This window comes from Dermochelys coriacea, chromosome 17, assembly GCF_009764565.3.
Source record: "Dermochelys coriacea isolate rDerCor1 chromosome 17, rDerCor1.pri.v4, whole genome shotgun sequence".
NCBI classification, from domain to species: Eukaryota; Metazoa; Chordata; order Testudines; family Dermochelyidae; genus Dermochelys; species Dermochelys coriacea.
The window spans coordinates 1,865,282-1,891,329 of record NC_050084.1 but is presented as its reverse complement, the minus strand read 5'-3'; the positions used below and the strand labels follow the sequence as shown (position 1 = coordinate 1,891,329).

The 26,048-nt window shown below is 59.8% G+C and overlaps 1 protein-coding gene across 2 annotated transcripts in view; it reads left to right on the top strand.

Moving 5' to 3' along the window:
- The window catches only part of SEZ6 (seizure related 6 homolog), a 72,208-nt gene that overhangs the window by 31,287 nt on the left and 14,873 nt on the right, over positions 1–26,048 (top strand). For both annotated transcript variants that reach the window (XM_038376137.2, XM_038376138.2), the window contains exons 2-4: positions 6,325–7,152; positions 8,255–8,385; positions 22,248–22,440. In XM_038376137.2, coding sequence (XP_038232065.1) covers positions 6,325–7,152; positions 8,255–8,385; positions 22,248–22,440 — 1,152 coding nt within the window. The remainder of the gene's footprint in view (positions 1–6,324; positions 7,153–8,254; positions 8,386–22,247; positions 22,441–26,048) is intronic.

The window sequence follows — 26,048 nt, the reverse complement described above, 5'->3', positions numbered from 1 at the left end:
TTATGGTATAATAAATGGATCCTATTAAAAAATAATTCTAGTCGTGCTGGGTGCAAGTTAACCTCTTAGAACTTCTGCAACAAGGCATATTTCTCCCTGCTCAGGTGGAGAGATGGGGAGCAGGACCTCTCCCGTCCACTACTGTGCAGCGAGGCTCCTCTGGTGCTTTGGGGACACGCCCGTAGGGCTGCCCGCCGGCCCCAGGGGCGCATCCCCGCCCCCGGTCCTGGAGGCCGCAGATCGGGGCTCCCTCTTGCTGCTACCCAGCCCTGCTCTACGTGCACGTGGTGCTGGGGGCCAGCATGCCAGCAGGTGGCCTCCGGACACCTGGGTTCATAGGGGGCCTTGCCATGGGTAAGCAGAACACCTGGTGCCATTCAGTGGGTTAATGATAAAGTAGGAAGGGATGTAAATCTGGCTGTACCAGGGCAGGAAATGGCCCTGCGCTAGCTGCTCCTCATGTCTCCTTTGACAGAACTGGCAGTGTCAGGGCCTGGGCTGGGCAGGTCTGGCGAGTCCTGTGATCCCAGAAGTGCCTGGAATAACAAATGAAAACAGGGACCTGGGGGGAACCTTGACGCGTTCTGGCCTAGGGAGATGTTCTCCACAGCCAGCATCTCCTGCAAGCCCTGAGTGCTGTGGGTTGAGGGGCGCTAGCTGGGGTGAGGGTGAATGGGATTAAGATAGCATGAGGTGCTGAAGGACTGCATTGAGCGGGGAAGCCTGGGGCTGTGATAGTGGGGATGGGGCCGTGGGTCAGGAGTAAGGGGCACATGCAAAGCTTCAGGGCGGGGAGCCTTTTGCTGGCAGCCCCCACCCACCCTCTGAGCATCAAATTCAGCAGGACTCAGGAACTGGAGCAATAACTTTTTTCCCAATCTTTGAAGCTAAAGCCTCTTCAGTCCCTTCAATGTGGCAGTCACATGGGGATTAATCCTTGAAGGACCCTGTCCTTGGTAGCTTTCAGTATAATTACCTGCTAATTGACAGTATCGTGTCATCAGTGCTGCTGCGTGGTGTAAGCACTCTGCCAGGATGTGCCCTGTACGCTAACGTGGCCTGTCTTGGTGCACATGCCACCTGGCCACCTTGTGCCAGCCTGCCTCCGGCAGACACCAGCCGTGTGCCACGTGCCAGGCCCAGAGCAAGGGGCACCTGACCCTGCGGCAGGGCCCTCGGGACATGGCTGATCCCTGCTGGGCACGTCCTTGGCTCTCTCCGTCCCACCTAGGGATGCCCTCCCTGGGAGCTGAACTCTGATGCAGCCGTTAGCTGGCGTCTCCTGCTCCCCTCTGGCACATGGCACAATGGCCCCCCGCCACGCCCACCCTGGCGTGCATCTGCCACTTCTCTGGTGCTGCCAGGCCTGAGGGAGCTGCGCTAGGCAGTGAGGGGGGGGCAGGAAGTGGCTGAAGGCTGCCTGCTCACTCTGGCGTGGGGGTGAAGGGTGTGGGAGCTCCCCGTGACGTGGCACCAGGAGCTCCCAGCACCAGCGTTAGCTCCTCGAGCAGACCTCTTCATCCTCCTGGAGTTGGCATTCAATGCTCCTGACCAGTGTTAACACCCTCACCGGCGTGCCTCAGTCATTGCCCCGCACTGGGGACCTGAGAGCCACAGCAGGCCCCGCTGCATCCCTACTCCCGGCCTGAGCAGGGCAGCTGCACTCCCCTGCCGGCTCTGAACAACCCAACCCAGGCGTGACCAAGGAGCAGGCGAGAGATCGCTGAAGACAGGGCCTGAGGCCTGGCGAGGGCCCATCTCACCCCGAGCAGCCGGCCCTGTGTGAGAGGGGCTGGGCTGACCTGGGCCTCAGGCAGACAGTGCAATGTGGTTGTGACCCCCTTTAGCGCATGATGAATGCCCTTCCTGTTGGGAAAATCAAGTGTTCTCTACTCCCCAAAGCAATCTCCCTGCTTGTCTGGAAAGAGGAAACCATTCAGCCACTGTTTACGTAGGCCCTACAATAAGTCTAGTGTTGGGTGCTCTCCGGGCGGCACTGGTGTCACCAGGGACCACACGGCTGAGCTGTGATGTCTTCTGTAACGGGGGAAGGGGCATTCTGAGAGCTCTGCCCCCCCACCCCCGGTAAGGTGGGGCAGGGCATGTGTGGGAGCCGTCCCCAGGAGATGGGGTCACACGGCAGCTCTCAGGGCACAAGCGGTGGGGGGGGGGGGAGACACAGGGAGAGCGAATTCGCCAGGGAGCCATGTTCAATGGCTCATTAGACTGATGAAAGCCTTTTCTCATTTAGTCTAAATACTTTAAATGGCTTCACACACAGGTTATTTGCATAACTTAGGAGATAATGTGCAGGGAGGGCCGCTAATGAGGCTGCGGTGCTGGCGGGAGGGGAGCACACCTGCCACACAGCCGTACGGGCTGCCCTGCCCGCCCTGCCCCATGTGGCTGGTCCGGCATGCAGGCCTGCTTGCCTAATGTCCCAGCTGCTGGAGTCAGGTGACGGGGGGAAACCTTGGCTGGCATTTTGGAAATGAGTGCGTTTCCAGCCCTAGTGCTGCGGGACAGCTCCTGGAAACAGGCCCTGAGGCACCAACCCAGGAGCAAAGAACCAGATGTGGTTAGAGTTAAAATCTCCTGACATCAGGGCTCAGCTCAGGATCTGTGCAGGTGGGGGCTGGTGGTGCCGGGTAGGAGTGGAGGGCAGGTCAGCCCATTAAGAGCCCCAGCTGCTGGAATAGGCTATTTGAAGACATGGGCATAGTTTGGGGAGGGCAGGGGGAGTTGCCCCCCCCAACTGCAAGCCTTGGGCAGGTGTGGAATTTGCTCCCCCATGTGTGGCCCATTGGCCTGACTGGAGCTGCCCCCCCAAATATAGAAGTCAAACGAGGCCTATGCTTGAAGGCCGCTGCTCCCCTGGGGCTCCTCTGGAGGGGTCAGAGGGGAGCGGGGTAGAAAGCCCTGTGTGAAATGTTGGCCCAGCTGCGTTCCAGCGGCCCAGAGCTGTGTGTGTGTCCGTGTTTCCCAGTCTGTGGCGGGGTCCACCGAGTTGCACCAGACCCAGCTCTGCCCACAACAGATGCCCTGGACATCAAGCCGGAGGATGGCGGGGCTGTGGTGGGGCCTGTGAGCAAGCCGGAGGGCAGCGGGGCCATGGCAGGGCTGGGAGAGAGCAGGAGGGCGGCGGGGCCGTGGTAGGACTGGGAGTGAGCAGAAGGGCGGCAGGGCCATGGTGGGGGCTGGGAGAGAGCAGGAGGGCGGCGGGGCCATGGCAGGGCTGGGAGCGAGCAGGAGGGCGGCGGGGCCATGGCAGGGCTGGGAGAGAGCAGGAGGGCAGCGGGGCCACGGCAGGGCTGGGAGAGAACAGGAGGGCAGCGGGGCCATGGCAGGGCTGGGAGAGAGCAGGAGGGCAGCGGGGCCGTGGCTGGGGCTGGGAGAGAGCAGGAGGGCGGCGGGGCCGTGGTAGGACTGGGAGTGAGCAGAAGGGCGGTAGGGCCACGGCGGGGGCTGGGAGAGAGCAGGAGGGCGGCGGGGCCATGGCAGGGCTGGGAGCGAGCAGGAGGGCAGCGGGGCCATGGCAGGGCTGGGAGCGAGCAGGAGGGCAGCGGGGCCATGGCAGGGCTGGGAGCGAGCAGAAGGGCGGCGGGGCCATGGCAGGGCTGGGAGCGAGCAGGAGGGCAGCGGGGCCATGGCAGGGCTGGGAGCGAGCAGGAGGGCAGCGGGGCCGTGGTAGGACTGAGAGTGAGCAGAAGGGCGGCAGGGCCATGGCGGGGGCTGGGAGAAAACAGGAGGGTGGCGGGGCCGTGTGCGAGCAGGAGGGCGGCGGGGCCATGGTGGGGCTGGGAGCAAACAGGAGGGCGGCGGGGCCGTGGCGGGGCTGGGAGCGAGCAGGAGGATGGTGGGACCATGGTGGGGGCTGGCAGGCACAGGCGTGAGTGCATCCCGCTCCGGCACTGGGGCTGCCGATAGTCAGGGTCTCACCGCTGCCGTTAGATGTAAGTCTCCGCTCAGAGGCTGGGCCAGTGCATTTGTTAGCTCCCGGGCCCAGCCCCAGCTGTGACATGGGCTGCTTCATATTCCCCTGCCTGCAGGCTGCAGGCCCCTCTCCAGAGCAGCCTGCCTGGCATCCGACTTTCCCGGCACTGGCGTCTCCGTGGCCCCCTGTGCTGCCCGCCCTGTGCTCCCTCTGCCTGCAGCAGTGAGGCCTTCATGAGGCTCGCCCCAGACTGGGGTGAGGAGCGGGGCCCTTGGGAGAGGAATTCCTGCCCCAGGCTGGGGGTTGGGCTGCAGAGCTTTGGCCCGCCTTGCCGGCTACAGTGCCGCTGGCTGCACCTTGGGGTCGGCCCTGCCCCTCCTCTGGAGCTCCCGGGGGCCCAACCTGTAGTGGGTGAGACAGGCAGGACTCAGCCCCTACAGGGCCCCCAGCTGTTGAGTGGTGACGCACTGGGCCTGATCCTGCCAGGCACTGCAGCTGGGAGTAGGGGAAACCTCATGGCCCATGAGCAGCAGCTGGGCCCGGGAGCTGAGGCTAAGCCAGTCTCAGCTGGGAGTCACCTCCCGTTGCCCTGGGCTGGCCGGGAGCCCCCTCCGTAAGCCAGTAGTGCTCTCCTGCCCCTCTTTGCTCTAACCTTCAGCACAGCAGGGCGAGTGGGGAATGGGAAACACCCATGCCCCTAGATGTGGAACAAGCTGCAGCGTCCCATCCATTAGCAAGTGTTGCACTGCTGGGCATGTCCCCCCGGAACAGCCACATGCAGGGTAAGAGTCCCGAAATGCTGGCCAGAAGCGCCATCTCCCCAGAGCCGTGGCAGCACCCATCGGCCGTGTGGCAGGGCTGCCGAGCCAGCTGCCGATTGCACAATCAATGGTGTTCCAGCTCCAGTTCTCTTTACCCAAGAACACACGTCCCCCAATAAAGTCGTCAGCTTTATCGAAAGCGATTGGCATCTCCTCTTAGATACCGTTCTGCCTCGCTGCTTCCGCTCCTCTGCCGGCTGCCAGCCCCTCCTCGCAGGAAATGGGGAGGTCGTCTTCACAGTGCCCCTGCCTTGCCTGCATGGGGAAGGGGCTGGCTCGCAGCAGGGCTTGTCTCAGTCATGGGGGTCAACTCAGCTCCTGTCCCTGGCCCCTGCAGCTGGCCTGGGACGGTAAGGCCTGGAGCCTGTCTTGGGTAGGAGAAGGAGCGGTGTGGGCACAGTTCTGGGACAGTTACTCAGCTGCCTGTCCTCTGTTGCCAGTGTCCTGTCCCCTCCATTCTCCAGGTCTGGGCTCAGGATACCAGCCCCATGTAGGTCCCCCAGCCTGGCTGCACGATGGAGCTGCTGGCTGTGTGCACCAGGGCGATAGTTTGGGTCTGCAGGATACCGGTGCCAGGGCTAAGGGCTGAGCACCTGAGGCCCCTGGCACCATTGCAATATGTGGGGCACTGGCTTTGGGCTGGCCCAGCTTCAGAGACCAGGCTGGGCAGGGCACACAGCCAGCGGGAGAGTGAATTCTGGGGAGCCTTCAGGAGCCTCACTCGGGGCCTGCTCGCGGGGGGAGCTGAGATCCAGGGTCCTGCCGGGCTCCAGCTGCACAGGAAAGAGGTGTGCTGGCTCTTAGAGAAGCTGGGGCCTTTGGTGTTCCCAGCAGGGCTTCAGTTCCCCTCCCCGGGGGCCCTGGGCACAGTGCAGAGGCCAGTAGCTCAGTTTGTTTAGAAGCTGGCAGCCCAGGGCGTGTGGTGTTGAAGCCTTGACTGCAGGCAGGAGCAGGGCAGTGCAGGGCCTTTTGGTGACCAGGGGGGCAGCTCTGCAGACCCCCCCATGCCTCTGGGAAGGGGAGCAGCGAGGCAAAACAGTATCTAAGAGGAGGCGCCAATCGCTTTCGATAAAGCTGACAACTTTATCAGGGGATGTGTGTTCTTGGGTAAAGAGAGCTGGAGCCAGAACATCATTGACTGTGCAATCGGGTGCAGTTCTGAGGGCACTGCGCTAGGGGGGGACCTGTTCCCCTCCGAAAATGGCATCTGTCCCCCCACAAGCTTGGTGGAGGCTTGTGGCTGTTGGCAGCTGCTGAGGGAATTGGCAGCCGGTCTGAGAGCACCACCCAGGCCAGCATGGGGACCTGGAGGACTCAGGGTGCTGCCTCAGGTGGCAGCCAGTGTCCTGGGGGTCTCCTGCTGGCTGGGCGGGGGTGTTCTGAGCACCTGGGTGCCTCCGAAGCACCAGCTGCTACCCTGTGACTTGCCACAATTGAGCCCCTTGGGGGTGGTGGGGCATGATGCCAAGGTTCATATTGCCAGGCCTCTGACAGCCCAGCTCCCCGCCCCTCCCTAGCCCCTTCCCCCTTGGCCACCCCTGTTCTCAGCTACCTCTCTCCTCCTTCCAGACTTTGCCTCGGAGGAGCCGAACGTGGTGGGCCAGAAGGCAGCCGGGAGCTCTGAGGCTGAGGGGGACCAGACAGTGCCCCCCACTCCAGACGAGCTGGAGGGCGAGGTCCACTTTGTCACCACGGCTCCCACGCTGACGCTGCTCAACCATCACCCGCTGCTGGAGGAGTTCCTGCACGAGGCCCTGGTGAAGAAGGACTATCTGAGGCAGGTGCCCTTTCTCACCTGGGGCCTGCGGGGGCCAGGCCCAGTCCTACCCGACGTGCCAGGGCGGATCACCCAGACCCCCAGGGCCAACCTGCCAAACCAAGATGACCTTCCAGTGTTTTCTGACCTGACCACATCCCTCATGGTGCCAGCCACAGCCCCCGTGACCATGACCAGCCCCACGGCCCTAGTGGGAGAGAAGGCCAAGGCCAGAGATGCGGAGAGGACCCCAGAAATGGTCAAGCCAATGTTCACCGAGGAGCTGCTGACCGCGGCTGCAGGCCGCGTGGCCGCATGGGCAGAGCCCCAGCCAGCCGGCCCAGAGACCAACTCCGCCTCTGTCCTCACGGAGCCTCCCGGCACCCCTGCGCCTGCCATCTCCCAAACCGCCCTGACCAACCCCGGTCTAGCCACCACCGACATGGTGACCAGCAACACCACAACCGCCATCACCCCCACAGCCTGGTTTGTCTCACCGCAGGCACCTGGCCCAGCGCTGCCACGGGCCAAGGAGCCCGAGACGGAGGCTGCCACCACAGCCACGGTTTCTGGGGATGACGAGGAAACCACCACAACCACCATCATCACCACGACGACCATTACCACGGTGCAGGTACCAGGTGAGGGCACTCCCACCCCAGCGGTGACCAGGGGCACCGGGCCAGATCACCTGCTAAAGCAGGGGTGGGAGTGGGTGCAGGGTCTTCAGAGAGAGCTGGACCCACTTTTGAGGTGAGGCTAAAAGGGGGCTGTTGGCAGTGGGCTGTCCGCGCAGGGCAGTCGCGATACATCGGTGACACAAGGGAAGCCGAGGAGGAGTTGGGCACAGGTCTGACTGGCGGCATCGTTCCACACCCAGCGCATGGCAGGCACACAGCAAGTGTCTCACCACATGGCGGGGAGATGGTCACGGGCTGCCGGAGACACCAGCTACCTCAGTTGGGAGCCAGCTCCCACTGGGACGGGGCTGGTGGGCACCCATAGGCTGAGCTGGCGAGCACCCCGTTGGGGCAGCCAGGACAGCTGCTGTCCAGGTATGGAACGGCTCTAAGGATCGAGCTCAGCTGCTTTGACCTCTCCACTAGCAACACTCAACCCCCAGGTTCCCAGGGTGCGCGGCCCAGTGGGAGGGGGCGGCTGTTGCTGTGGCATGCAGCCCCTCCTGGGTGGTGGGCCTGTGACTGTGGCCCCACCAGGAAGGGGGCGGTGGGAGCTGTACTGGAGATGGGCCCCACAGCAAAGCAGGATTAGACGAGACCTGTGCCCAGTCCATGCAAGTGCTCCCGCCTTTGCACCCCTGCTAGACCTGGGCCCAGTTTAGATGCACTCTAGATGGAGGCCAGTTTAGCCCATGGCCTCTGGCCCAGCGCAACAGTGTGAGTGTGAAATGGGGCGTGATGGCAGCAAACCCAGAAGCTGGGGACTTGTCCTGGGAAAACTCGTATCTAAGGAGATGGGGTTGGTGGGGGAGGGAGGGTACAGGCTGCTTCTGGCCCTTGGTGGGGTACTGGGGATGAGGCTAACCAGGGGTTCCACTTCCCTGGCTGGGCGTGAGACCATGAGCCACCCTCTCATCAGCACCAGGTGTCCCAGAGACTGGGCTAGCGAGAGGAGGGGGCGAGGATGCTAGACCCCATCTGGGGGAGGAGGGGTGGAATAGGCTGGTGGGGCAGGGAGCAGGCATGAAGTCTGTCTGATCCCATGGTTTCCTCTTGTCCCCAGCTCCATGCAACTGGAACCTCACTGGCCCCGAGGGTTCCTTGGAGTCTCCGGAGCCAGTCAGTTCTCCCTACGACAGCCTGGACTGCACTTACACCATCTCCGGGTACCCCGGCTACGGTGTGGAGATCAAGGTCGGTACCGTGGGCTCCTGAATGCCGCATTGCCAGCTGGGGAAGCTGTGGGAGACCCTGCAGCCCCCAAGTCCCTGAGTGGGGAAAAACACCCACATGCTCGAGGCCGGGCCACGCAGGGGACGGGAGGGGTTTCTAGGCCGTGTGCGTCTCACTGCGCGAATGGAATCCTAGTGAAGTGCCTGCAAACCGCCAACCCCCCAACCCCCACCGCCGCCTTTCGCCCCACTGAGCCTTGTGCTGGGAACGCCCCGATGGAGCCCGCGCTGAGCACCCTGCAGCTCTCCTCCCCCACAACAGATGGCACTGGTGATACCGGGCAACACTCAATATGCAAATCTCTCTGCGCAAAGCATGCTAGGCCTTCCTCCTCACTACCTGGCAGGGGGCATCTCTAGCTGTGGGACAGGGAGTTGGGCCATGGTGCCAGGTTGGAGGGGCAGGGCAGGCCCTGCCATGGCTGCAGGAGTGAGTAGCATGGGCACCATTGCAGGAACCAGGGTCACCCAAGGCTGTGTGGGTGGGGAGGATTTTCACTCTGGGGGTTAGGGAAGTTGTTTCTTTTGGAACTCTTGCCTGGGCACTGATTGCAGCTGAGCCCTGTGATGCCAGGCAGGCAGGCAGGCAGGTGAGGGAGGGTAGAATCCCGGGCAGTCCCTGGGCAGGTGTTTAGTATTTCATAGGCAGGCCGACTCTCCCCATTTTGAGTCTGAACGGAGCAGGGTCACTTAACCAGTGACCTGGAGAAGTTCAGGGCCCCCGCTCCATGATTCATAGATACTAAGGTCAGAAGGGACCATTATGATCATCTAGTCCGACCTCCTGCACAACAGAGGCCACAGAATCTCACCCACCCACTCCTATGAAAAATGAAAAACCTCACCCATGTCTGAGCTATTGAAGTCCTCAAATTTAAAATGTAAAGACTTCAAGGAGCAGAGAGAATCCTCCAGCAAGTGACCCGTGTCCCATGCTACAGAGGAAGGCGAAAAACCTCCAGGGCCTCTTCCAATCTGCCCTGGAGGAAAATTCCTTCCCCGACCCCAAATATAGCGATCAGCTAAACCCTGAGAATATGGGCAAGATTCACCAGCCAGATACTACAGAAAATTCTTTCCTGGATAACTCAGATCCCACCCCATCTAACATCCCATCACAGGCCATTAGGCCTATTTACCATTAATATTTAAAGATCAATTAATTACCCAAATCATCATACCATCTCCTCCATAAACTTATCGAGTTTAATCTTAAAGCCAGATAGATCTTTTGCCCCCACTGCTTGCTTTCCGTTGGAAGGCTATTCCAAAACTTCACTCCTCTGATGGTTAGAAACCTTCATCTAATTTCAAGTCTAAACTTCCTGGTGGCCAGTTTATATCCATTTGTTCTTATGTCCACATTGGTACTGATCTTAAATAATCCCTCTAATATATTTATATAGAGCAATCATATCTCCCCTCAACCTTCTTTTAGTTAGGCTAAACAAGCCAAGCTCCTTGAGTCTCCTTTCATAAGACACGTTTTCCATTCCTCAGATCATCCTAGTAGCCCTTCTCTGTACCTGTTCCAGTTTGAATTCATCCTTCTTAAACATGGGAGACCAGAACTGCACACAGATTCCAGGTGAGGTCTCACCAGTGCCTTGTATAATGGTACTAAAACCTCCTTATCCCTACTGGAAATGCCTCTCCTGATGCATCCCAAGACCGCATTAGCTTTTTTCACGGCCATATCACATTGGCGGTTTATAGTCATCCTATGATCAACCAATACTCCAAGGTCCTTCTCCTCCTCCGTTACTTCTAATTGATGCGTCCCCATCTTATAACTAAAATTCTTGTTATTAATCCCTAAATGCATAACCTTACACTTCTCATTATTAAATTTCATCCTATTACTATTACTCCAGTTTACAAGGTCATCCAGATCCTCCTGTATAATATCCCGATCCTTCTCTGAATTGGCAATACCTCCCAGCTTTGTATCATCTGCAAACTTTATTAGCTCACTCCCACTTTTTGTGCCGAGGTCAGTAATAAAAAGATTAAATAAGATTGGTCCCAAAACTGATCCCTGAGGAACTCCACTGGTAACCTCCCTCTAGCCTGACAGTTCACCTTTCAGTAGGACCCACTGTAGTCTCCCCTTTAACCAATTCCTTATCCACCTTTCAATGTTCAGATTGATCCCCATCTTTTCCAATTTAACTAATAATTCCCCATGTGGCACGGTATCAAATGCCTTACTGAAATCTAGGTAAATTAGATCCACTGCGTTTCCTTTGTCTAAAAAATCTGTTACTTTCTCAAAGAAGGAGATCAGGTTGGTTTGGCACGATCTACCTTTTGTAAAACCATGTTGTATTTTGTCCCATTTACCATTGACTTCAATGTCCTTAACTACTTTCTCCTTCAAAATTTTTTCCAAGACCTTGCATACTACAGATGTCAAACTAACAGACCTGTAGTTACCCGGATCACTTTTTTTTCCTTTCTTAAAAATAGGAACTATATTAGCAATTCTCCAATCATACGGGTACAACTCCTGAGTTTACAGATGCATTAAAAATTCTTGCTAATGGGCTTGCAATTTCAGGTGCCAATTCCTTTAATATTCTTGGATGAAGATTATCTGGGCCCCCCGATTTAGTCCCATTAAGCTGTTTGAGTTTCGCTTCTACCTCAGATATGGTAATATCTACCTCCATATCCTCATTCCCATTTGTCTAGTTACCATTATCCCTAAGATCCTCTTTAGCCTTATTAAAGACTGAGGCAAAGTCTTTGTTTAGATATTGGGCCATGACTAGATTATCCTTAACCTCCACTCCATCCTCAGTGTTTAACGGTCCCACTTCTTCTTTCTTTGTTTTCTTCTTATTTATATGGCTATAGAACCTTTTACTATTAGTTTTAATTCCCTTTCCAAGGTCCAACTCTACTCGACTTTTAGCCTGTCTCACTTTATCCCTACATGTTCTGACCTCAATAAGGTAGCTTTCCTTGCTGATCCCTCCCATCTTCCACTCCCTGTATGCTTTCTGCTTTTTCTTAATCACCTCTCTGAGATGCTTGCTCATCCAGCTTTGTCTACAACTCCAGCCTATGAATTTTTTTCCCCTTTCTTGGGATTCAGGCTTCCGATATCTTCTGCAGCTTTGATTTAAAGTAATCCCAGGCCTCCTCTGCCTTTAGATCCATAAATTCTTCAGTCCAATCCACTTCCCTAACTAATTTCCTTAATTTTTGAAAGTCAGCCCTTTTGAAATCAAAAACCCTAGTTGCAGATTTATTTTTGTTAATCCTTCCGTTCAGTTTGTACTGAATTAGCTCATGATCACTTGAACCAAGATTATCCCCTACAACCATTTCTCCTATGAGGTCCTCACTACTCACCAAAACCAAATCTAAAATGGCATCCCCCCTAGTCGGTTCAGCAACTACTTGATGAAGGAATCCATCAGCTATCGCATCTAGGAAAACCTGAGCCCTATTATTATTACTAGCACTGGTCCTCCAGTCTATATCTGGGAAGTTGAAGTCTCCCATGATCATGCAGTTTCCATTAGTATTTACTTTATTAAAAACATTAAAAAGGGCTCTATCCATATCCAAATTGGATCCCGACAGTCTATAGCACACCCCTGCTTGGTCCAGACCACCTTGTCTGGCTTTCCCTTCCTACTAAGCTCGGTGAGGGGAGATGCCAGGGAGCTAAAGTGGGGCACAAACCTCTGGTAGTACCCCACCATCCCAATGAAAGCCTGGACCTGCTTCTTAGTCTGGGGAGCGGGCCAGTCCTTGATTGCCTCCACTTTGCCCGGCTCCAGCTTTAGCTGGCCACCCCCTACCTTGTGGCCCAGGTAGGACACCTCTGCCATCCCCACCTTGCATTTTTCCGCTTTTATGGTCAGGCCTGCATCCTGGAGACGACCTAGCACCCTCTTCACCTGGGACACATGTTCTTCCCAGGTCTGGCTAAAGACACAGATGTCGTCAATTTACGCCCGAGCAAAGCCCTCCACCCACCTGAGCAACTGACCCACCAGGCGCTGGAAGGTGGCAGGTGCCCCTTGAGGCCGCAAGGCAGGACCAGGAACTCAAAGAGCCCTATTGGGAGGATGAAGGCAGACTTTGACCTGGCCTCTGGGTCCAAGGGCACCTGCCAGTAGCCTTTGGTAAGATCCATGGTAGTGAGGAACCGGGCGCCTCCCAACTTGTCTAGGATCTCATCGGTCCTAGGCATGGGATAGGCATCAGCCATGGTAATGGCATTTAGCTTCTGATAGTCCACAAAGAACCGGATTGCCCTGTCCTTCTTGGGGACCAGCACCACGGGTGAGGCTCAAGGGCTGGAGGATGGCTGGATCACCCCTAAAGCCAGCATGTCACTGACCTCTCTCTCTAGCTCCTGGGCTGTTTTCCCAGGGACCCTGAATGGGGAACACCTGATGGGCGGGTTGGCTCCCGTCTCCACCCAGTGGACGGCCCGGTTGGACAGTTCCACTACATAGTTCATGTCGTTTACCTGTCTGATGACCTTGAAGGGGCTGTTCCAGGCAGCTTGTTCTTCCTCACGGGGATGAGGAGCATCACCTGGTCCCCAGTGGCATAGGAGCAAGCACGTGCTGAGCGGTCGTACCAGACCTTCTGCTTCCTCTGCGCCCTTGCTAGGTTTCCCCTGGCCAAGACTATGAGCTCCACAAGTTTTTCCCGGAAAGTCAGGACATGCTCCACCACTGATTCTCCATTGGGAGAGGCCTTCCCCTCCCACTTGGCCCTCATCAAGTCCAGGGGTCCCCTCACTCTCCTCCCATACGGCAACTCGAACGGGGAGAACCCTGTGGATTCCTGGGGCACTTCTCTGTAGGCGAACAGCAGGTGGGGTAAATACTTGTCCCAATCCTGCGGGTGCTGGTCCATAAAGGTTCTCAGTATCATCTTTAGGGTCCCATTGAACCTCTCCCCCAGGCTATTGGACTGAAGGTGACACGCCGAGGCCCAGGTGTGTTGGACCCCACACTTCTCCCACAAGCACTGGAGCAGTGTTGACATGAAGTTAGACCCCTGGTTTGTAAGGACCTCCTTGGAGAACCCCACCCTGCTGAAAATGGTCAGCAGCGCATCCGCCATGGTGTCTGCCTCGATAGAGGACATGGCCACCGCCTCGGGGTAGCGTGTAGCGAAATCTACCACCACCAGAATGTATATCTTCCCCGACTGGATCACCCTGCTGAGGGGCCCCACTATGTCCACGGCCACCTTCTGGAAAGGCTCCTCTATGATGGGCAAAGGTCTCAGCAGGGCTTTACACTTATCCCGGGCCTTCCCCACCCTCTGGCAGGAGTCATAGGACCTGCAGTGCTAATGGGCTGCATCAGAGACCCCGGGCCAGTAAAAGTCCTGCAGCAGCCACTGCCTGGTGCGCTGGATGCCCTGAAGCCCCGCAAGGGGGATATCGTGGGCCACGTACAACAGTATGCGGCGGTACCTCTGGGGAACCACCAACAGCCTCCTGGCTTCCCAAGGTTCAGCTTGCCCTGAACCAGCCCATTCCCGGTACAGGAATCCCTTCTCCCATAGAATCTCTCCCGGCGGTTCTCCCCCTGAGATCTGGCACTGCTGTGGCCAGCCAGGGCCCTCAGCTTCTCCAAGGAGGGATCCTCCTGCAACTCCGTCTGGAATTCAGCTGCTTGATTTAAGGGCACAGCCCTGGTTGGTGATGCCTCAGTTTCCCCAACTTGGGACGGAGGATCCAGTCCGTCCCGGTTGAGCCCTACCCTTGGTACCTTGGTCCCCACTTTTGGGATGTCCTGCGTCCCTTGCTTGCTCTGGCTTTGGGTAAGGACCAAGGTGCTCTGAGTGCCATCCGGACAGTTCTCCAAGTCATTACCCATTAGCACCTTGATAGGCAGGTGATCGTGCACCCCGACCTCTTTGGGTCCCTCCTTAGCCCCCCATTTCAGCTGTATCCTCGCTACCGGCACCTTGACGGGGGGCCCGAACACTCCCCTCAGGGTCATGTAGGCATCGGGCACTAGCTGGTCTAGGCTCACCACCTCAGACCGCGCCAGTGTCACCTCAGCACCTGTGTCCCAGAACCCCTGGATGCTCCTTCCTCCCACCCTCATGGGATGATGTGGCAATCATCCCCCGGGGCTTGTCCCACGCTCACCCGGTGGATGGAGTACGGGTGCTCTGGACCTGGAGCCCCGCCTTCCCCTGCGGGCCTGGCCTGGCCGTCCCCTCCCCCTGGCACAGACCTTTGATTGCGGCCCCCGGGCCCGGTGGTGCTCCCTCTCGGTGGACTCCCATCAGTTGACACCCCATGGGTTTTGCTTGGCTGCCATTTCCTTCATCTTCAGGCATTATGCCATCTTGTATCTCTTTTGGCCACAGTAATTACATTTCAGGTCCCTCAAGTCCCACGAGGGGGGTTGGCCCGCCCTGGCATTCCCGGGCACCCCTGAGTTGGGCTTCCTAAAGTCCCACCTTGGAGAGGGCTCTGGGTGACTCCCCTTCTGAGTCCCCGATATGGGTCTCCCTCCTGCCCCTGATCTGCTGTCCACAAACTCTTCTGCCAGTGCCCCCACACTGTGCAGATCTTTGGGCTTCCGGTCCACTAACCACATCTTAAGATCTGGAGGGCAGATGTCGCACAGCTGCCCCAATCCCACCAGGTTATACACATCCTGTGTGATCGTGGCTCCTGCGCCAGTCCTCCACTTGAGGAGATGTTCCCCCAGCAGGTTGGCGACCTCCTCGTAGGTGATGCCTGAGGTCTTGCATACACCCCGGAATCGTTTCCTGTACGCCTCGGGGGTCAGGTCAAATTTCTGCAGCAAAGCCTGTTAGAACAGGTCATAGTCCCCGTCTCAATACCATCCATTTGGCTGAATGCCTCTATGGCCATGGGACCCAGAAGGGGGGTCAGACAGCGGAGCCTGTCTGCAGGGTCAGTCTGTTTCAGCTCACAAGCCTTCTCAAAGGCTGTGAGATAGGCATCAATAGCCCCCCCCTCCTTAAACCAAGGCAGCAATTTGGTGTCTAGATTCCCCACAACACTGGCATCTCGGGCCCTTCCCCACTTACCCCCTGGCAGGCCCTCTTAGCCTGCCACTCCTCCAGCGCCAATTCGTGCTTCTGCTGTTCTGCACGATTCTCTTGTTCTTTCTTTCTGTCCACCAGCCTCCACTCCTCCAGCTCTAGCTCCTTTGCTTTCAGCCCCAGCTCCAGTCTCCGCAGCTCCTCCACGGAGGAATCCAACTGGGGTCCCCCTGTGCTGACTGGGTCTGACAGATTCCTGCTTGCTACCCAGACTGCCCCCACAGCTGCTCTCCAGCCACCCCGGGAGATCTCTGGGGTCTGGAGCCTGTTCCTCAGACTGGTCATTTTCTAAAAGCTGAGCCATCAGCTGCTCCTTAGTGAGCCTCCCGATGCTCAGCCCTCTCTCCCTGCACACATCTGCCAGCTCCTCTGGAGCTGGTTATAGGCCATTTCCAGGCCGGTCCCTTTCAATACCCTCGTTCTATCGCTGGCAGCCACTCACTGCCAGGCGCCTGTGCTCGCAGCTCACCGTCTACAGGGTGCATCCGCGAGCCATCCGCTGCTACCACGTTGTCACGGACTTGGCCCCATGCGGTCCGTAGGGGGTGCCCCTTTCAGTGCGACAGCCCTTCTCCGGGGGCTCCACTCGCTCTCGGGGTTAAGCCCCTCCACCTCCTGGAGCCACACCGCTCTGAGCCTTAGCACACCTGTCTCTCACCATGGGCCCCCTCAGGGAGTCCACTCGCTCTGGACCCTCGGGGCCTCCACCCCCTGCACCCCGAAGGGGGTGATTCAACCCTGTTCTCTAGACTAGAGTGACTTCAGCCAGCATAAAACAGGAGGGTTTATTGAGCATTGAACACGTCACTGGAAACTCTCCGGGCCTCAGGCCTGGCCTCCCTCAGCCCAGCATGTCCAAGTCTCCCCTGCATCCAGCTGGGCTCTGCCTGCTCCCTCCCTCCAGCCCAGAGCCCCCCTGCTTCCCAGCTGGGCATCTGATGGCACCGGCTCCAAGCCCCCCTCTGTCCATTGTCTTCTCTCCAGGTAAACAGGGTTGTAAACAGGGTCGCCTGGGCCCCCTCTCCTCTCTCCGCAGCCCATTGACCTCCCACTGGCCAGACCCGGCTGGGACGCCTGAGCTGGGCCTCCCGGTCACCAGGTCACCTGTCGCTGGGGTCTCCATTCTCCACGCCAGTGGCCGGGGTCCCAAGTTCCCTCGCCGGTCCTCTGTACCAACCAACTCCCTCTCCCATCCCCTCGTTAAACCCGTAGCACCTAGGGAAACTGAGTCCCACCGTCTGCATGCAAACCATAGGAAAACCAAGAAAATCCCCCACAGGAAACAAGGAAAAGCAAGAAACTCCCCCACTGCATCACAAGGCCGTTAGGCTGCCGCAGGTCTGTGGAACGGAGACAGCAGCAAAGGCCAGCCCTGCTCTGATGGGGTCTGTGGTGGGCCCATGGCCCAGCGCTCCAGGACTTGCTCTCTTGGCTACGCAGAACCACCTGGGAGGGAAACACTGGCTGGCGAGCGTGAAGGGACCCCCAGGGGGAAGAGCAGGGGACCTGGGGTGCAATTGAGGAGCTCGGCCAGCAGGAGGTGGCTGCAGGGGGGCTGGAAATGCCACTGAGGAGCAAACCCTCTACCGAGGGGCATGCGAATGCTGAAAGGCCGCAGCCGTGCTGCAGAATGTCAAATCAATGCACGTGGTATTTGGCGACATTTGAACAATGTACCCCAGCCCCCATCCAGCCCCCCTCCTGGGGCCTAATTAGATCTCGGCAACAGCAGAGCTTTCAAACTCCATATTAATAAATAAATAACCCCGCTGCCTCCACCGGCCACACAGGCTCCATCCCTTGAGCCAGGGTGGTGCCGCGCCGGCTGGCCAGGCTGAGCGGGCAGGGCGGCGGCACCCGGAGGAGAACAAGGCAGGCTCTGCTTGCCTGGGGCTGGGCGTTGTGGACCTGTGTCGCACTCCAGCTCTAAGCCAGGCTCTGGTTTCACATCCCACAGACCCAGGCTGAGTCGGCCCACAATCAGCCAGCATCCTGAGGGGCTGGGGAGGGAGATCAACCCGTGGTCTGGCCCTGGCCCGTTATGGCAGGGTGAGCCCAGTGCAGCACTGGGGCTAAGCCGTGGGGTTGGGAAGCTGATCGCCATGGAGCCAAGTGAGGAGTTTCCCACCTCCCCGTGGTTCTCCATCCCACGGCAGTTTAACAGCCTGGCAAGGAGCTCGGCACGGTGCTGGCCCACACACGGCTGTCCAAACCCTTGCCACCCGGCAGGTACCTCACAGTAATTAGCGGCACAGAGCGAGAATGTGCGTACCGGCACTGCTCTCCATTACCGTGTAGCGTTGCTTAATTAACATCATTAATATCCGATCACCTCCTAATGAGACAAGACAACAGCTTGGGGTTTCTCAAGATAAGTGATGATGTCATCCCAGCAGAGAGCTGCCGGGAGCCAGGCCTCGGGGCGTGGAACCTCCCCGCTGGCCCCAGGGAGGTGGGGATGGACACTAGGGACTGGGGGCTGGTCCTTGCAATGTGTGTGTCGGGCTAAATGGCTTCCCCCCAGCCACAGGCCTCGGGCTTTCCGTGGCTACTGAACGGGATGAAATGCCACCTCTACTCCCCAGCCACCTGCGCCCCACCCCCAGGCCCTACCGGGGGGGCGAGTCCCAAACAGGCGGGGGTTGTTATATTTTATAACGATCCATTCAAATATAAACTGTAGCCAAGCAACCTCAAGGTTAAACCTTCCCAGGATTCCCAGCAAGCTGGGAGCCTGAGCCCCCACCCCTGTGAGTGTGCAGATGCCCGCTCACCTCCAGCAGCAAGCGAGCAGCTCAGAGCTGGGCCGGGTGGGACTTAGGATGGCTGGGTCTAATTCCTAGCTCTGGGAGACCTTGGCTGAGTCTCTCTGAGCTGTGGTGCCCCCCTGTAAAGCAGGGGTGATCCTGACTCCCAGAGCAGGGGGATGAGGCTTGGAGACTGCGGCCATAGGGCTATGGGGGTACGCGGAGTGAGCATGTGGCATAGAAGAGGGGCAGTGGGGACCGCTCTGCTCTCACTGCTGGCTGGAACAGGCCCAGGGATGTAAACGCCCAGGGATGCTGAAACCATTAAAGGGAGAATGGAGCAGTTACCTGCGTTCGCCCGGACGAGGCCGGAGGCGGTAGTGCTCCACCTGCGTCTGCCCCAAAGCTTGTCTATGTGTGGGGCGGATTGGCTGCTGCCCAGGGCCCCTGTCCAGGACACTGCCCACCCCAGCTGGAGTTTCTGAATTTGCAGAACAATCACGAGAGAGAATTCCATTTCCTCGCCCGTGCTGGGCAATCTGTCTGCATTTCCACACTGCGTGGCTGAGTGGCAGCCATGACCGCGCCTGCTGCAGGAATCCATGGTTGCTCTAAGTGAATGCGATGCAGCTTGACTGAGAGCGCTGGACAGGGCCTGGTCTGTTCTGCCTGGGAGGGCAGCCGCGTTCTCGCTCTCTTGGGAGGACCGGGGCTGCCTTAGCCCTTGGAACTGGGATGGGGAGGTGCACGGAGGCTCGATGGGATCGCACTGGCCCAGAGGCAGCTACGAAACCCAGGCTGAGGCTCTCTGTGCCCTCTGGGTGCCCTGCCCCAAAGGTGGACAGCTACTTGCGGGGAAGGCATCACATGCACTAAACCAGCGTGAGCTTGTGCCCTGGCCTGCACCCAGCTCCCATTGCATAAACCAGCTTCCAGCTGTCCTCCCATCCGGGCCACCTCTGCACCAAACGGTGCCCAGTGTGATCCAGACCGGTGTGAAAGCAGTTCAGTTAAAGCTGGGCTTAGACCATTGTGGGAACACCTCATGTGGGTGGGCTGCAGGCTCTAGCCCGGTAGCAGCCCCCTGGGGCCGGGGGCGAGCTGCTCTACTTTGACTGCTGCTGAGTCACGTGGCACTTGCACGGCACCGCTGGGGTTGGCAAGCAAGAGCCCTGCAGCAACCTGCAGACATGCAGCCAAGCCCAGGCTGGCCTGCAGCTGCAGCATCCTGCCACGGAACCCTCTCCTGGGCTCCTCTCATTGCTGCTGAGTGTGTGTGTGCACATGTGTAGGACTGTGTGCGTGTGCACATGCATGGGGGAGTGTGTATGAGTGTGCATGGGGGGGATCTATGAGTACGTGTGTTTTTTGTGCATGGAGTTTATGAGTGTGCATGTGCCCCTGCCTGGGGGATCTCTGAGTGTGTGCACACGGGGGAGGGGGTGTTTGTGTGGTGCCCATGCATGGGGGAGTGTCTGTGTGCTGCGTGGATCCTGCTGGAGGCTCCCTGCTCCGCTAGCTCGGTGGCTGGGCCCCTCTCTCCAGCTGGCTGCATCTCTTCGCCATCTGGAGCTCGTTGGGCTGGCGGTTCTCCATCTCCTGCTGGCCGGGATCCATCATGCCGTGCCCAGAGCCTCTTCCCCGGTTCTCATTGGCTCTCGCCTGCCTGTTAAGGCCAAGGGAGTGAATGTGCATGTCCCCCATGAGCCGTGTGAGACTGACACGTGCCATTCCCAGGGCTGCCTTCCTGCCTGGCATCTGAGCTGCTGCCCGCAGAGCCCCCTATTCCTGGGAGCACCTGCAGAGGCTCTTCTGGGCTCTGCCCACACTCTGTCCCTGCATGCTGGCTGTGGGTCCCCTGTACTGCTGGCACGAGCAGTCGTTGTCCCTGGGAGCGGGGGCTGCAGGCACCAGCTCCACTCCCGACCTTGGCCTCCCTGGGGTTCCAGTCTCTGGTGCTGCTGCCCCAGGAACCAGTGACGGAGATGTGGTTTGCACCCGGGCAGCTCTCCCTGCTTTCACTGGGCCCGTGCAAATGGTGTCTCCACTAGGGGTTTGCAGCAGGCGGGTACCATCTGTGACCCGTACCTACCGTGCATGCGGGCACCACTGCAGCCCCAGTGACTGCCCTCTCCCAGGGCCAGGCCCAGCATGAGCCACTGCGTGTTTTGTCTTCAGGTGCTGCATGCTGTGGCTGCCCCGGCTGCAGGGTGTTCTGTGCCCGGGGGATGGGCCCCGTGGCCTCGGCAGCCCGCGGAAGGGCCTGGAACCACTGTGCCCCGTTCCAGGGGTGACCTGGAGTCTCCAGAGGGACAAGCCACCCTCCTGTCCATCCAGCCACACCCCTGGGCCTGGGGCACCCAGCAGTTCCCTTTGGGTCCTGTCCCTTCACCCATCCCCCAGCTGCCATGCTGGCTTAGGCCCCGATCAGGGAGATCCAGGATCTGCCCCCAGCAGTAGCTAACCCCGCGTTCTCAGACAGTGCCCGGGGCCAGTCGCCAAGGGCTTCCTGGAGGGGCAGGGTAATGGAGGGGCCCATAGTGCTGCCCCCTTCCGTGGCCAAGCAGAGGGGGCCCTCGGAGGCCGGCTTGGCGCTGTGCCCCATGCACTGTCAGTGATCACAGCTCCAAAGCTCTCCGCTGGGACAGCCGCCAGTTACCATGGCAATGGAGCGAGGGCGTATTGCCACTGAAAGGCTGCTTGCGGGAGCTGGCGCGTGTGCCCCTGGGGAAGCTAATGGCAGCGTGGGCAGCACCTGCCAGGGAGCAGCACCCACGTCCTCCTGGCCAGGGTCTACTGCAGCAATCGGGCCATGACGGGGCCTAGCCAGGGCTGGGCCAGCTCCAGCCCTGCCTGCTCGGGGTTGGGAGAAACAGCCTGGGGGTGGCATGGCTCAGCATGGAGCGGGATCCGGAGGTTAGAGTCGGGGTGGGGGGACCGGGAGCCAGGACTCCTGGGTTCTGTCCCCAGCTCTGCTACTGCCTGACACTGTGTGGCCTTGGTGAGTCCCTGGTCTCTGTGCACTGGGATGGTGGGGCTGATCCTCTGGTGGGGCAGGAGGCCCCAGAGGTCTCCAGCACTCTGAGACCCTGCAATTAAAGATGGCTCAGTCTCTCCCCCCCCCACCAATGCCACATGGCAGGGCCGTTCTGTCCTGGCTCCCTGCCAGGCATCTCTCTGGCCCGTAAGCCCTGGGAATCACTAGCCCTGCTGCCACGGGTCTCTGCCCAGCGCTGCCATGGATACCGATGGCTCTTCTCAATCGCAGGAGCTTCGCCATGGTGCCGCTGGAGCGTTGCCCACTGACCTGGCCCAGTCAGAGCCCAGTGTCGGGGCCGGGGCCCGCTCAGCATCGGAGCAGGGCACAGCGGGCAGCTCTCCTGCAGGCTCTGCCCCCTGCCCGCGGGCCCGGTTCCAGCCCACGCAGGAGCAGCACTTCGAGCGCCACCTGTCCAAGACATCTCCCAGCACCGAGACTTACGGGGCTGCTAAGTATGTTTGAAAGCTGCTGGTGCCATTGGCCCTGCGCAGACAGACCTCACCGCTCGCTTACTGACTGTGGGAAAAGGCGCTGAGAGAGACATGCCTGCCTGGCACTGGGGTTCTGGGGGGCAGCGGGGGTGGGGGGATGTGTCGGGGGAAGATCTGGGTGGGGATAGGCACATCCCCTTCCAGAAGAGGAGACAGGCCCCCTGGGCGTGAGCGCCGGCCTCTCTCGGGGGCAGTCTGGGTGACTGCCCACCCCATGGAGCTGGCAGACCTGGCGCAGGAGACGGCTGTGGGCTGTCTCTGGAGCCCGGCAGGTGTGGGGCAGCTGGCCAGGTGACTCCCCCCAGGCTCTCAGATTTAGCTGGGGGGGGGGCAAGCCAGCCCCCTGCTGTGCCAATCGCCCAGGCGGGACCAGCGGAAATGCCAATGGGGGAAGTGCCCCTGCTCTGCCCTTGGGCCAAGCACATGGGCTGGCAATAACCTGGTGCCCCACTGACAATGCCCCTTCCTCCCATAGGTCCTGAACATCAGCCTGTCGGAAGGGGAGACGGTCACCGTGGAGACCTTTGGGGGTGCAGAGCCTGTCGTCCTGGCCAACGAGTCCTTCCTCATGAGGGGCCAGGTGATCCGCAGCCCGACCAACCAGGTCAGCGTGCGGTTCCGGAGCCCCGAGCCCACCAGCCCCGGCACCTTCCACTTCCACTTCCAAGGTACGGGCATGGCCTGCAGAGCCACGGTCCCTGTGCCATCCTGCCCCCAACATGCGCCAGCTAGACATGGCCCTGCCCTTGGTGCCCTCCTGCAGGCTCACCTCGTTCCTTGGTGGGGCGCAGCAGGTGACACAGCTGCTCCCGCACTGGTGGGCAGAGCCCTGCCAGCCGAGAGCTCTGGTGCTGCAGCAAGGCTGGGGGGCATGATGTGGTGCCCTGCGCCATAGACCCAGTGCCCCAGGAGGCAGCCCCACACCCGGGAGAGGAGTGCTGCTGCACAGCAGTGTGGGGGCTGCTCCCAGGAGCTGATGGGCCTGGCAGGTTTGGGAAGGGGACTGGCAGCCAGTGTCTGGCGGCTTGTAGCTGAGAATCCTTCGTCTCCAGGCCATGTGCTGGGGCCAGAGGCTACCTGGCTTAGCACTGGGCCAGGCATGCCCCTGCCCCTGGCGAAAGGGGGCCTGGCAGCTGAGGCTGGGGAGGGGCCCTTTCCCCTCCCATGGAGCCAACCTAGAGTCCCTTTGTAATGTGGGCGCACTGGACATGTAGCACGGCACCCCCCGTGGCGCGTGACTACACAGAGCACAGCCTGGCATCCCACCTGGGCCCTTGGCACTTCATCTGGGCTAGGAGCGGCCAGGTAAGCTCTGGATAAGTGTGGGTCATATACACTCCCACACCCGTTCCTCCCAGAGCCCCCTCCTCCTCCTCCCAGGCCACCATGTCACCCTTCTCCCCCCACAGCCTGGGGCACCCAACAGCATCTCCCTCCCAGGATTTGGGGAGTTAGGCCCAGCCCTGGTCAGAGTGCGCACCCATCTCACCCGTGCCCAGTGCACAGCATGGCACCATCCTGCCAAGAGTGTGTCCGCAGGGCGGCCCCTGCCCACTCCCCTGTAGGTGAACCCCTGTTTCCCTGGCACAGCTGCAGCCAGCTAGGGCCAATTAGCCTGTTTAAAGGTCTGGAATTGCTGGCAGAGTTAATCTGCGACATCGCCAGGTTAAACGGGCACCAACCAGAGAGACGAGCTAATGGAGAGATAATTGGTGTGAGCAATTATGGGCTCATTTAACATAATTACCGGCAAAGTTAGGCCCCTTGTTGCTGATAGCAGGGCGGAGCCTCTCCTCCTGCACGGCGCCCACATGCCACAGGGCCAGCCAAGGGACATGCCTCCGGGGAGCCTCCTGTGGGGCTCTGCAAAGGTGCTTGTTGGCGGGGGAGCCAGCCACACACCTACAGGCTGGCCTGGAGCTCAGGGACTTTCTCCCCTGCTCCCCACCCCAGGCTTGGAGTCCGGCAGTGCCACTATCCTGCCCTGAGCACCTGTCTCCTCCCTTGCCCTGACCTCTCTGCCACATTGAGCCCCCAGTGTGAATCCCCCCCACACCATATGCAGCCCCCTCATCCCCAGGCTCAGCATCGCTCCCCACCCACCAGGTGCTCCGTGTCTCGCCCCTGCCTGGCTGATGGCAGAGCTGGGCCATAGAGCCCGAGGGAGCCAGCGCTGAGACAGCCGATAAGGTGGGAGGCTCCAAGGAACATGGGCTGAAGGCGGCTGGGCTGCATGGCTCACTAGGGGTTCCCACCATTGACATGGTGCCCTGGCCTGGCTGGTTGCCACGCGGGGGCCTAAGGGAGAAGCTTGGGGGCTCTCGGCTCTGGCGCTCATGTCACAATCCCCTGACTGCCCCCTCGCTGCAGGCTGGTGCTGAGGCCATGGCCAAGGGAGCGCAGAGGGGTCATGCCCTTCAGCACCAGGCTCCCGGCACCTCTCACCAGAGCAGCATTCCCATGGGGGTGCCACCCCGCAGCCCTCCTGGAGCTGGATCCCAGCAGCAGGGATGAGTCAAACATGCCAGCATTGGCTGGGGGACAAGGGCAGTCGTAGGGTAGGCCATGGGGCATTGCAGGGCAGAGGGGTGGGTGGGGGCTGGGCAGGCTTGGGGCAGAGTCTCTGTTGTTTGAGCTCAGCCCCCCCAAAAGCAGCCAACCCCCAGGTGGAGATGCTGTAGTGTCATGGGGTTGTAGCTACCAGCATAGATGTGGTCATGCAGGAGTCACGCAGATGGCTCTTTCTCTGGGTTCAGGCAGTGCAAACGCTGGGCAGCACGACAGGGGCAGGGTCTGGCAGAGAGTGGGGGTGCTGGAGTCCAGACCCCTGGGACGTGTTGGATCTGGGGGGAGCCCATGGCTGGGCTATCAGGGGGCTGCAGGTCAGGATTGAGGGGCACTGGCAGAGCTCAGTGGGTTTCGGGGATGGGGGAGCCCAGGGCTGGGCTATCAGGGGGCTGAGGGTCGGGATTGAGGGCCACTGGCAGAGCTCAGTGGGTTTCAGGGATGGGGGAGCCCAGGGCTGGACTATCAGGGGGCTGAGGGTCGGGATTGAGGGGCACTGGCAGAGCTCAGTGGGTTTCGGGGATGGGGGGTGCCTGCTTTCCCATTTCCCATGGTCCTTTGTCTCCTTAACCTGCCCAAAGTTCCTCAGCAAAGCAATACCCCCCAGGAGCGCTCAGCACTGGGCTGGGGGGTCTCTGTCTGCACCAGAATCTCCTGGGAGGGATGTGCTGCCCCCCCGACCTACCCTTACTCACCCACATGCCTGGTGCCGCCCTGACGCTATTAATGGGAAAATAACGACAGATTGTGCCGAGTGCGTCCCTTGGCCGGGGTCGCCATGGCAACGTGCAGCAAATTAATGGGAAAAGCTGCACTTCACGCTCCTTTATTTTCTTGTCTGATGGACCCAGCCCCCTCCCCACCCCGGATTCAGAGGGATTCTGGGTACAGGTAGGGGCTGGGCATGACTCAGTCACTCCCTCTGGCCAGGTTGTGGTACCGCCCAGCCAGATGCCCAGGTACCCCAGCCCCCCTCCGCAGGTGCTTATGGCCGCGATGCAGGGACTCCATGAGCTGAGAGTCACCCTTGACTCCCTGACAGCAGGGTCAGGCCCTTGGCTACTGAGAGCCCTGGGCTGGCTACCACTGGCCATGGCGCCCATCCCTGCTCCCTTCCCCTGCTGATTCCCACGTGGGGAGCTCCTAGGGAAGGTGCTGGACTGCTTGTGACCCCCCCCAACAGTATGGTCTCACCCCCCCCATCACCCGCAGACACTGCACAGTCAGGGGCAGCCCCTGAGTGCGGGAGTCTGGGCTCTGCTGGGCTCGGTCTTCACCTCTGCTGGCTGCCAGGGTGTGCAAAGGGACACGGGGTCCTGTGGGGCATCACGCTGGTGTGCAAAGGGGCCCTGGCGGGGCATCACACTCGCATGCAAAAGGACCCAGGGCCCTGCCCTTCCTCTGCACTAGAACTAGACTTTGCTCTGCCTGGCGCTGGTGCTGGCTTGGTGGAAGAGCTGCTCTTGGTGCTCTTCCTGGAGTGCCCCCGGGATCCTTCGCTCTTCCAAATCCCGCCTCCGCCCCAGCTGAGGTCAGGCTCGCCTCTTTGTGACATCACAGCTTGCTGCTGCGGAGATGGAGTGACGTCACAAGCAGAGGCGGTGAGCTCACTGGCGGTCAATGTGTAGCCTTGAGCCACAGAGGCAGGTCTGGGAAGCAGCGACTGCCCGTGGCAGGAAGATTTATGAGCAGTGTCCCCTCTGTTACACTG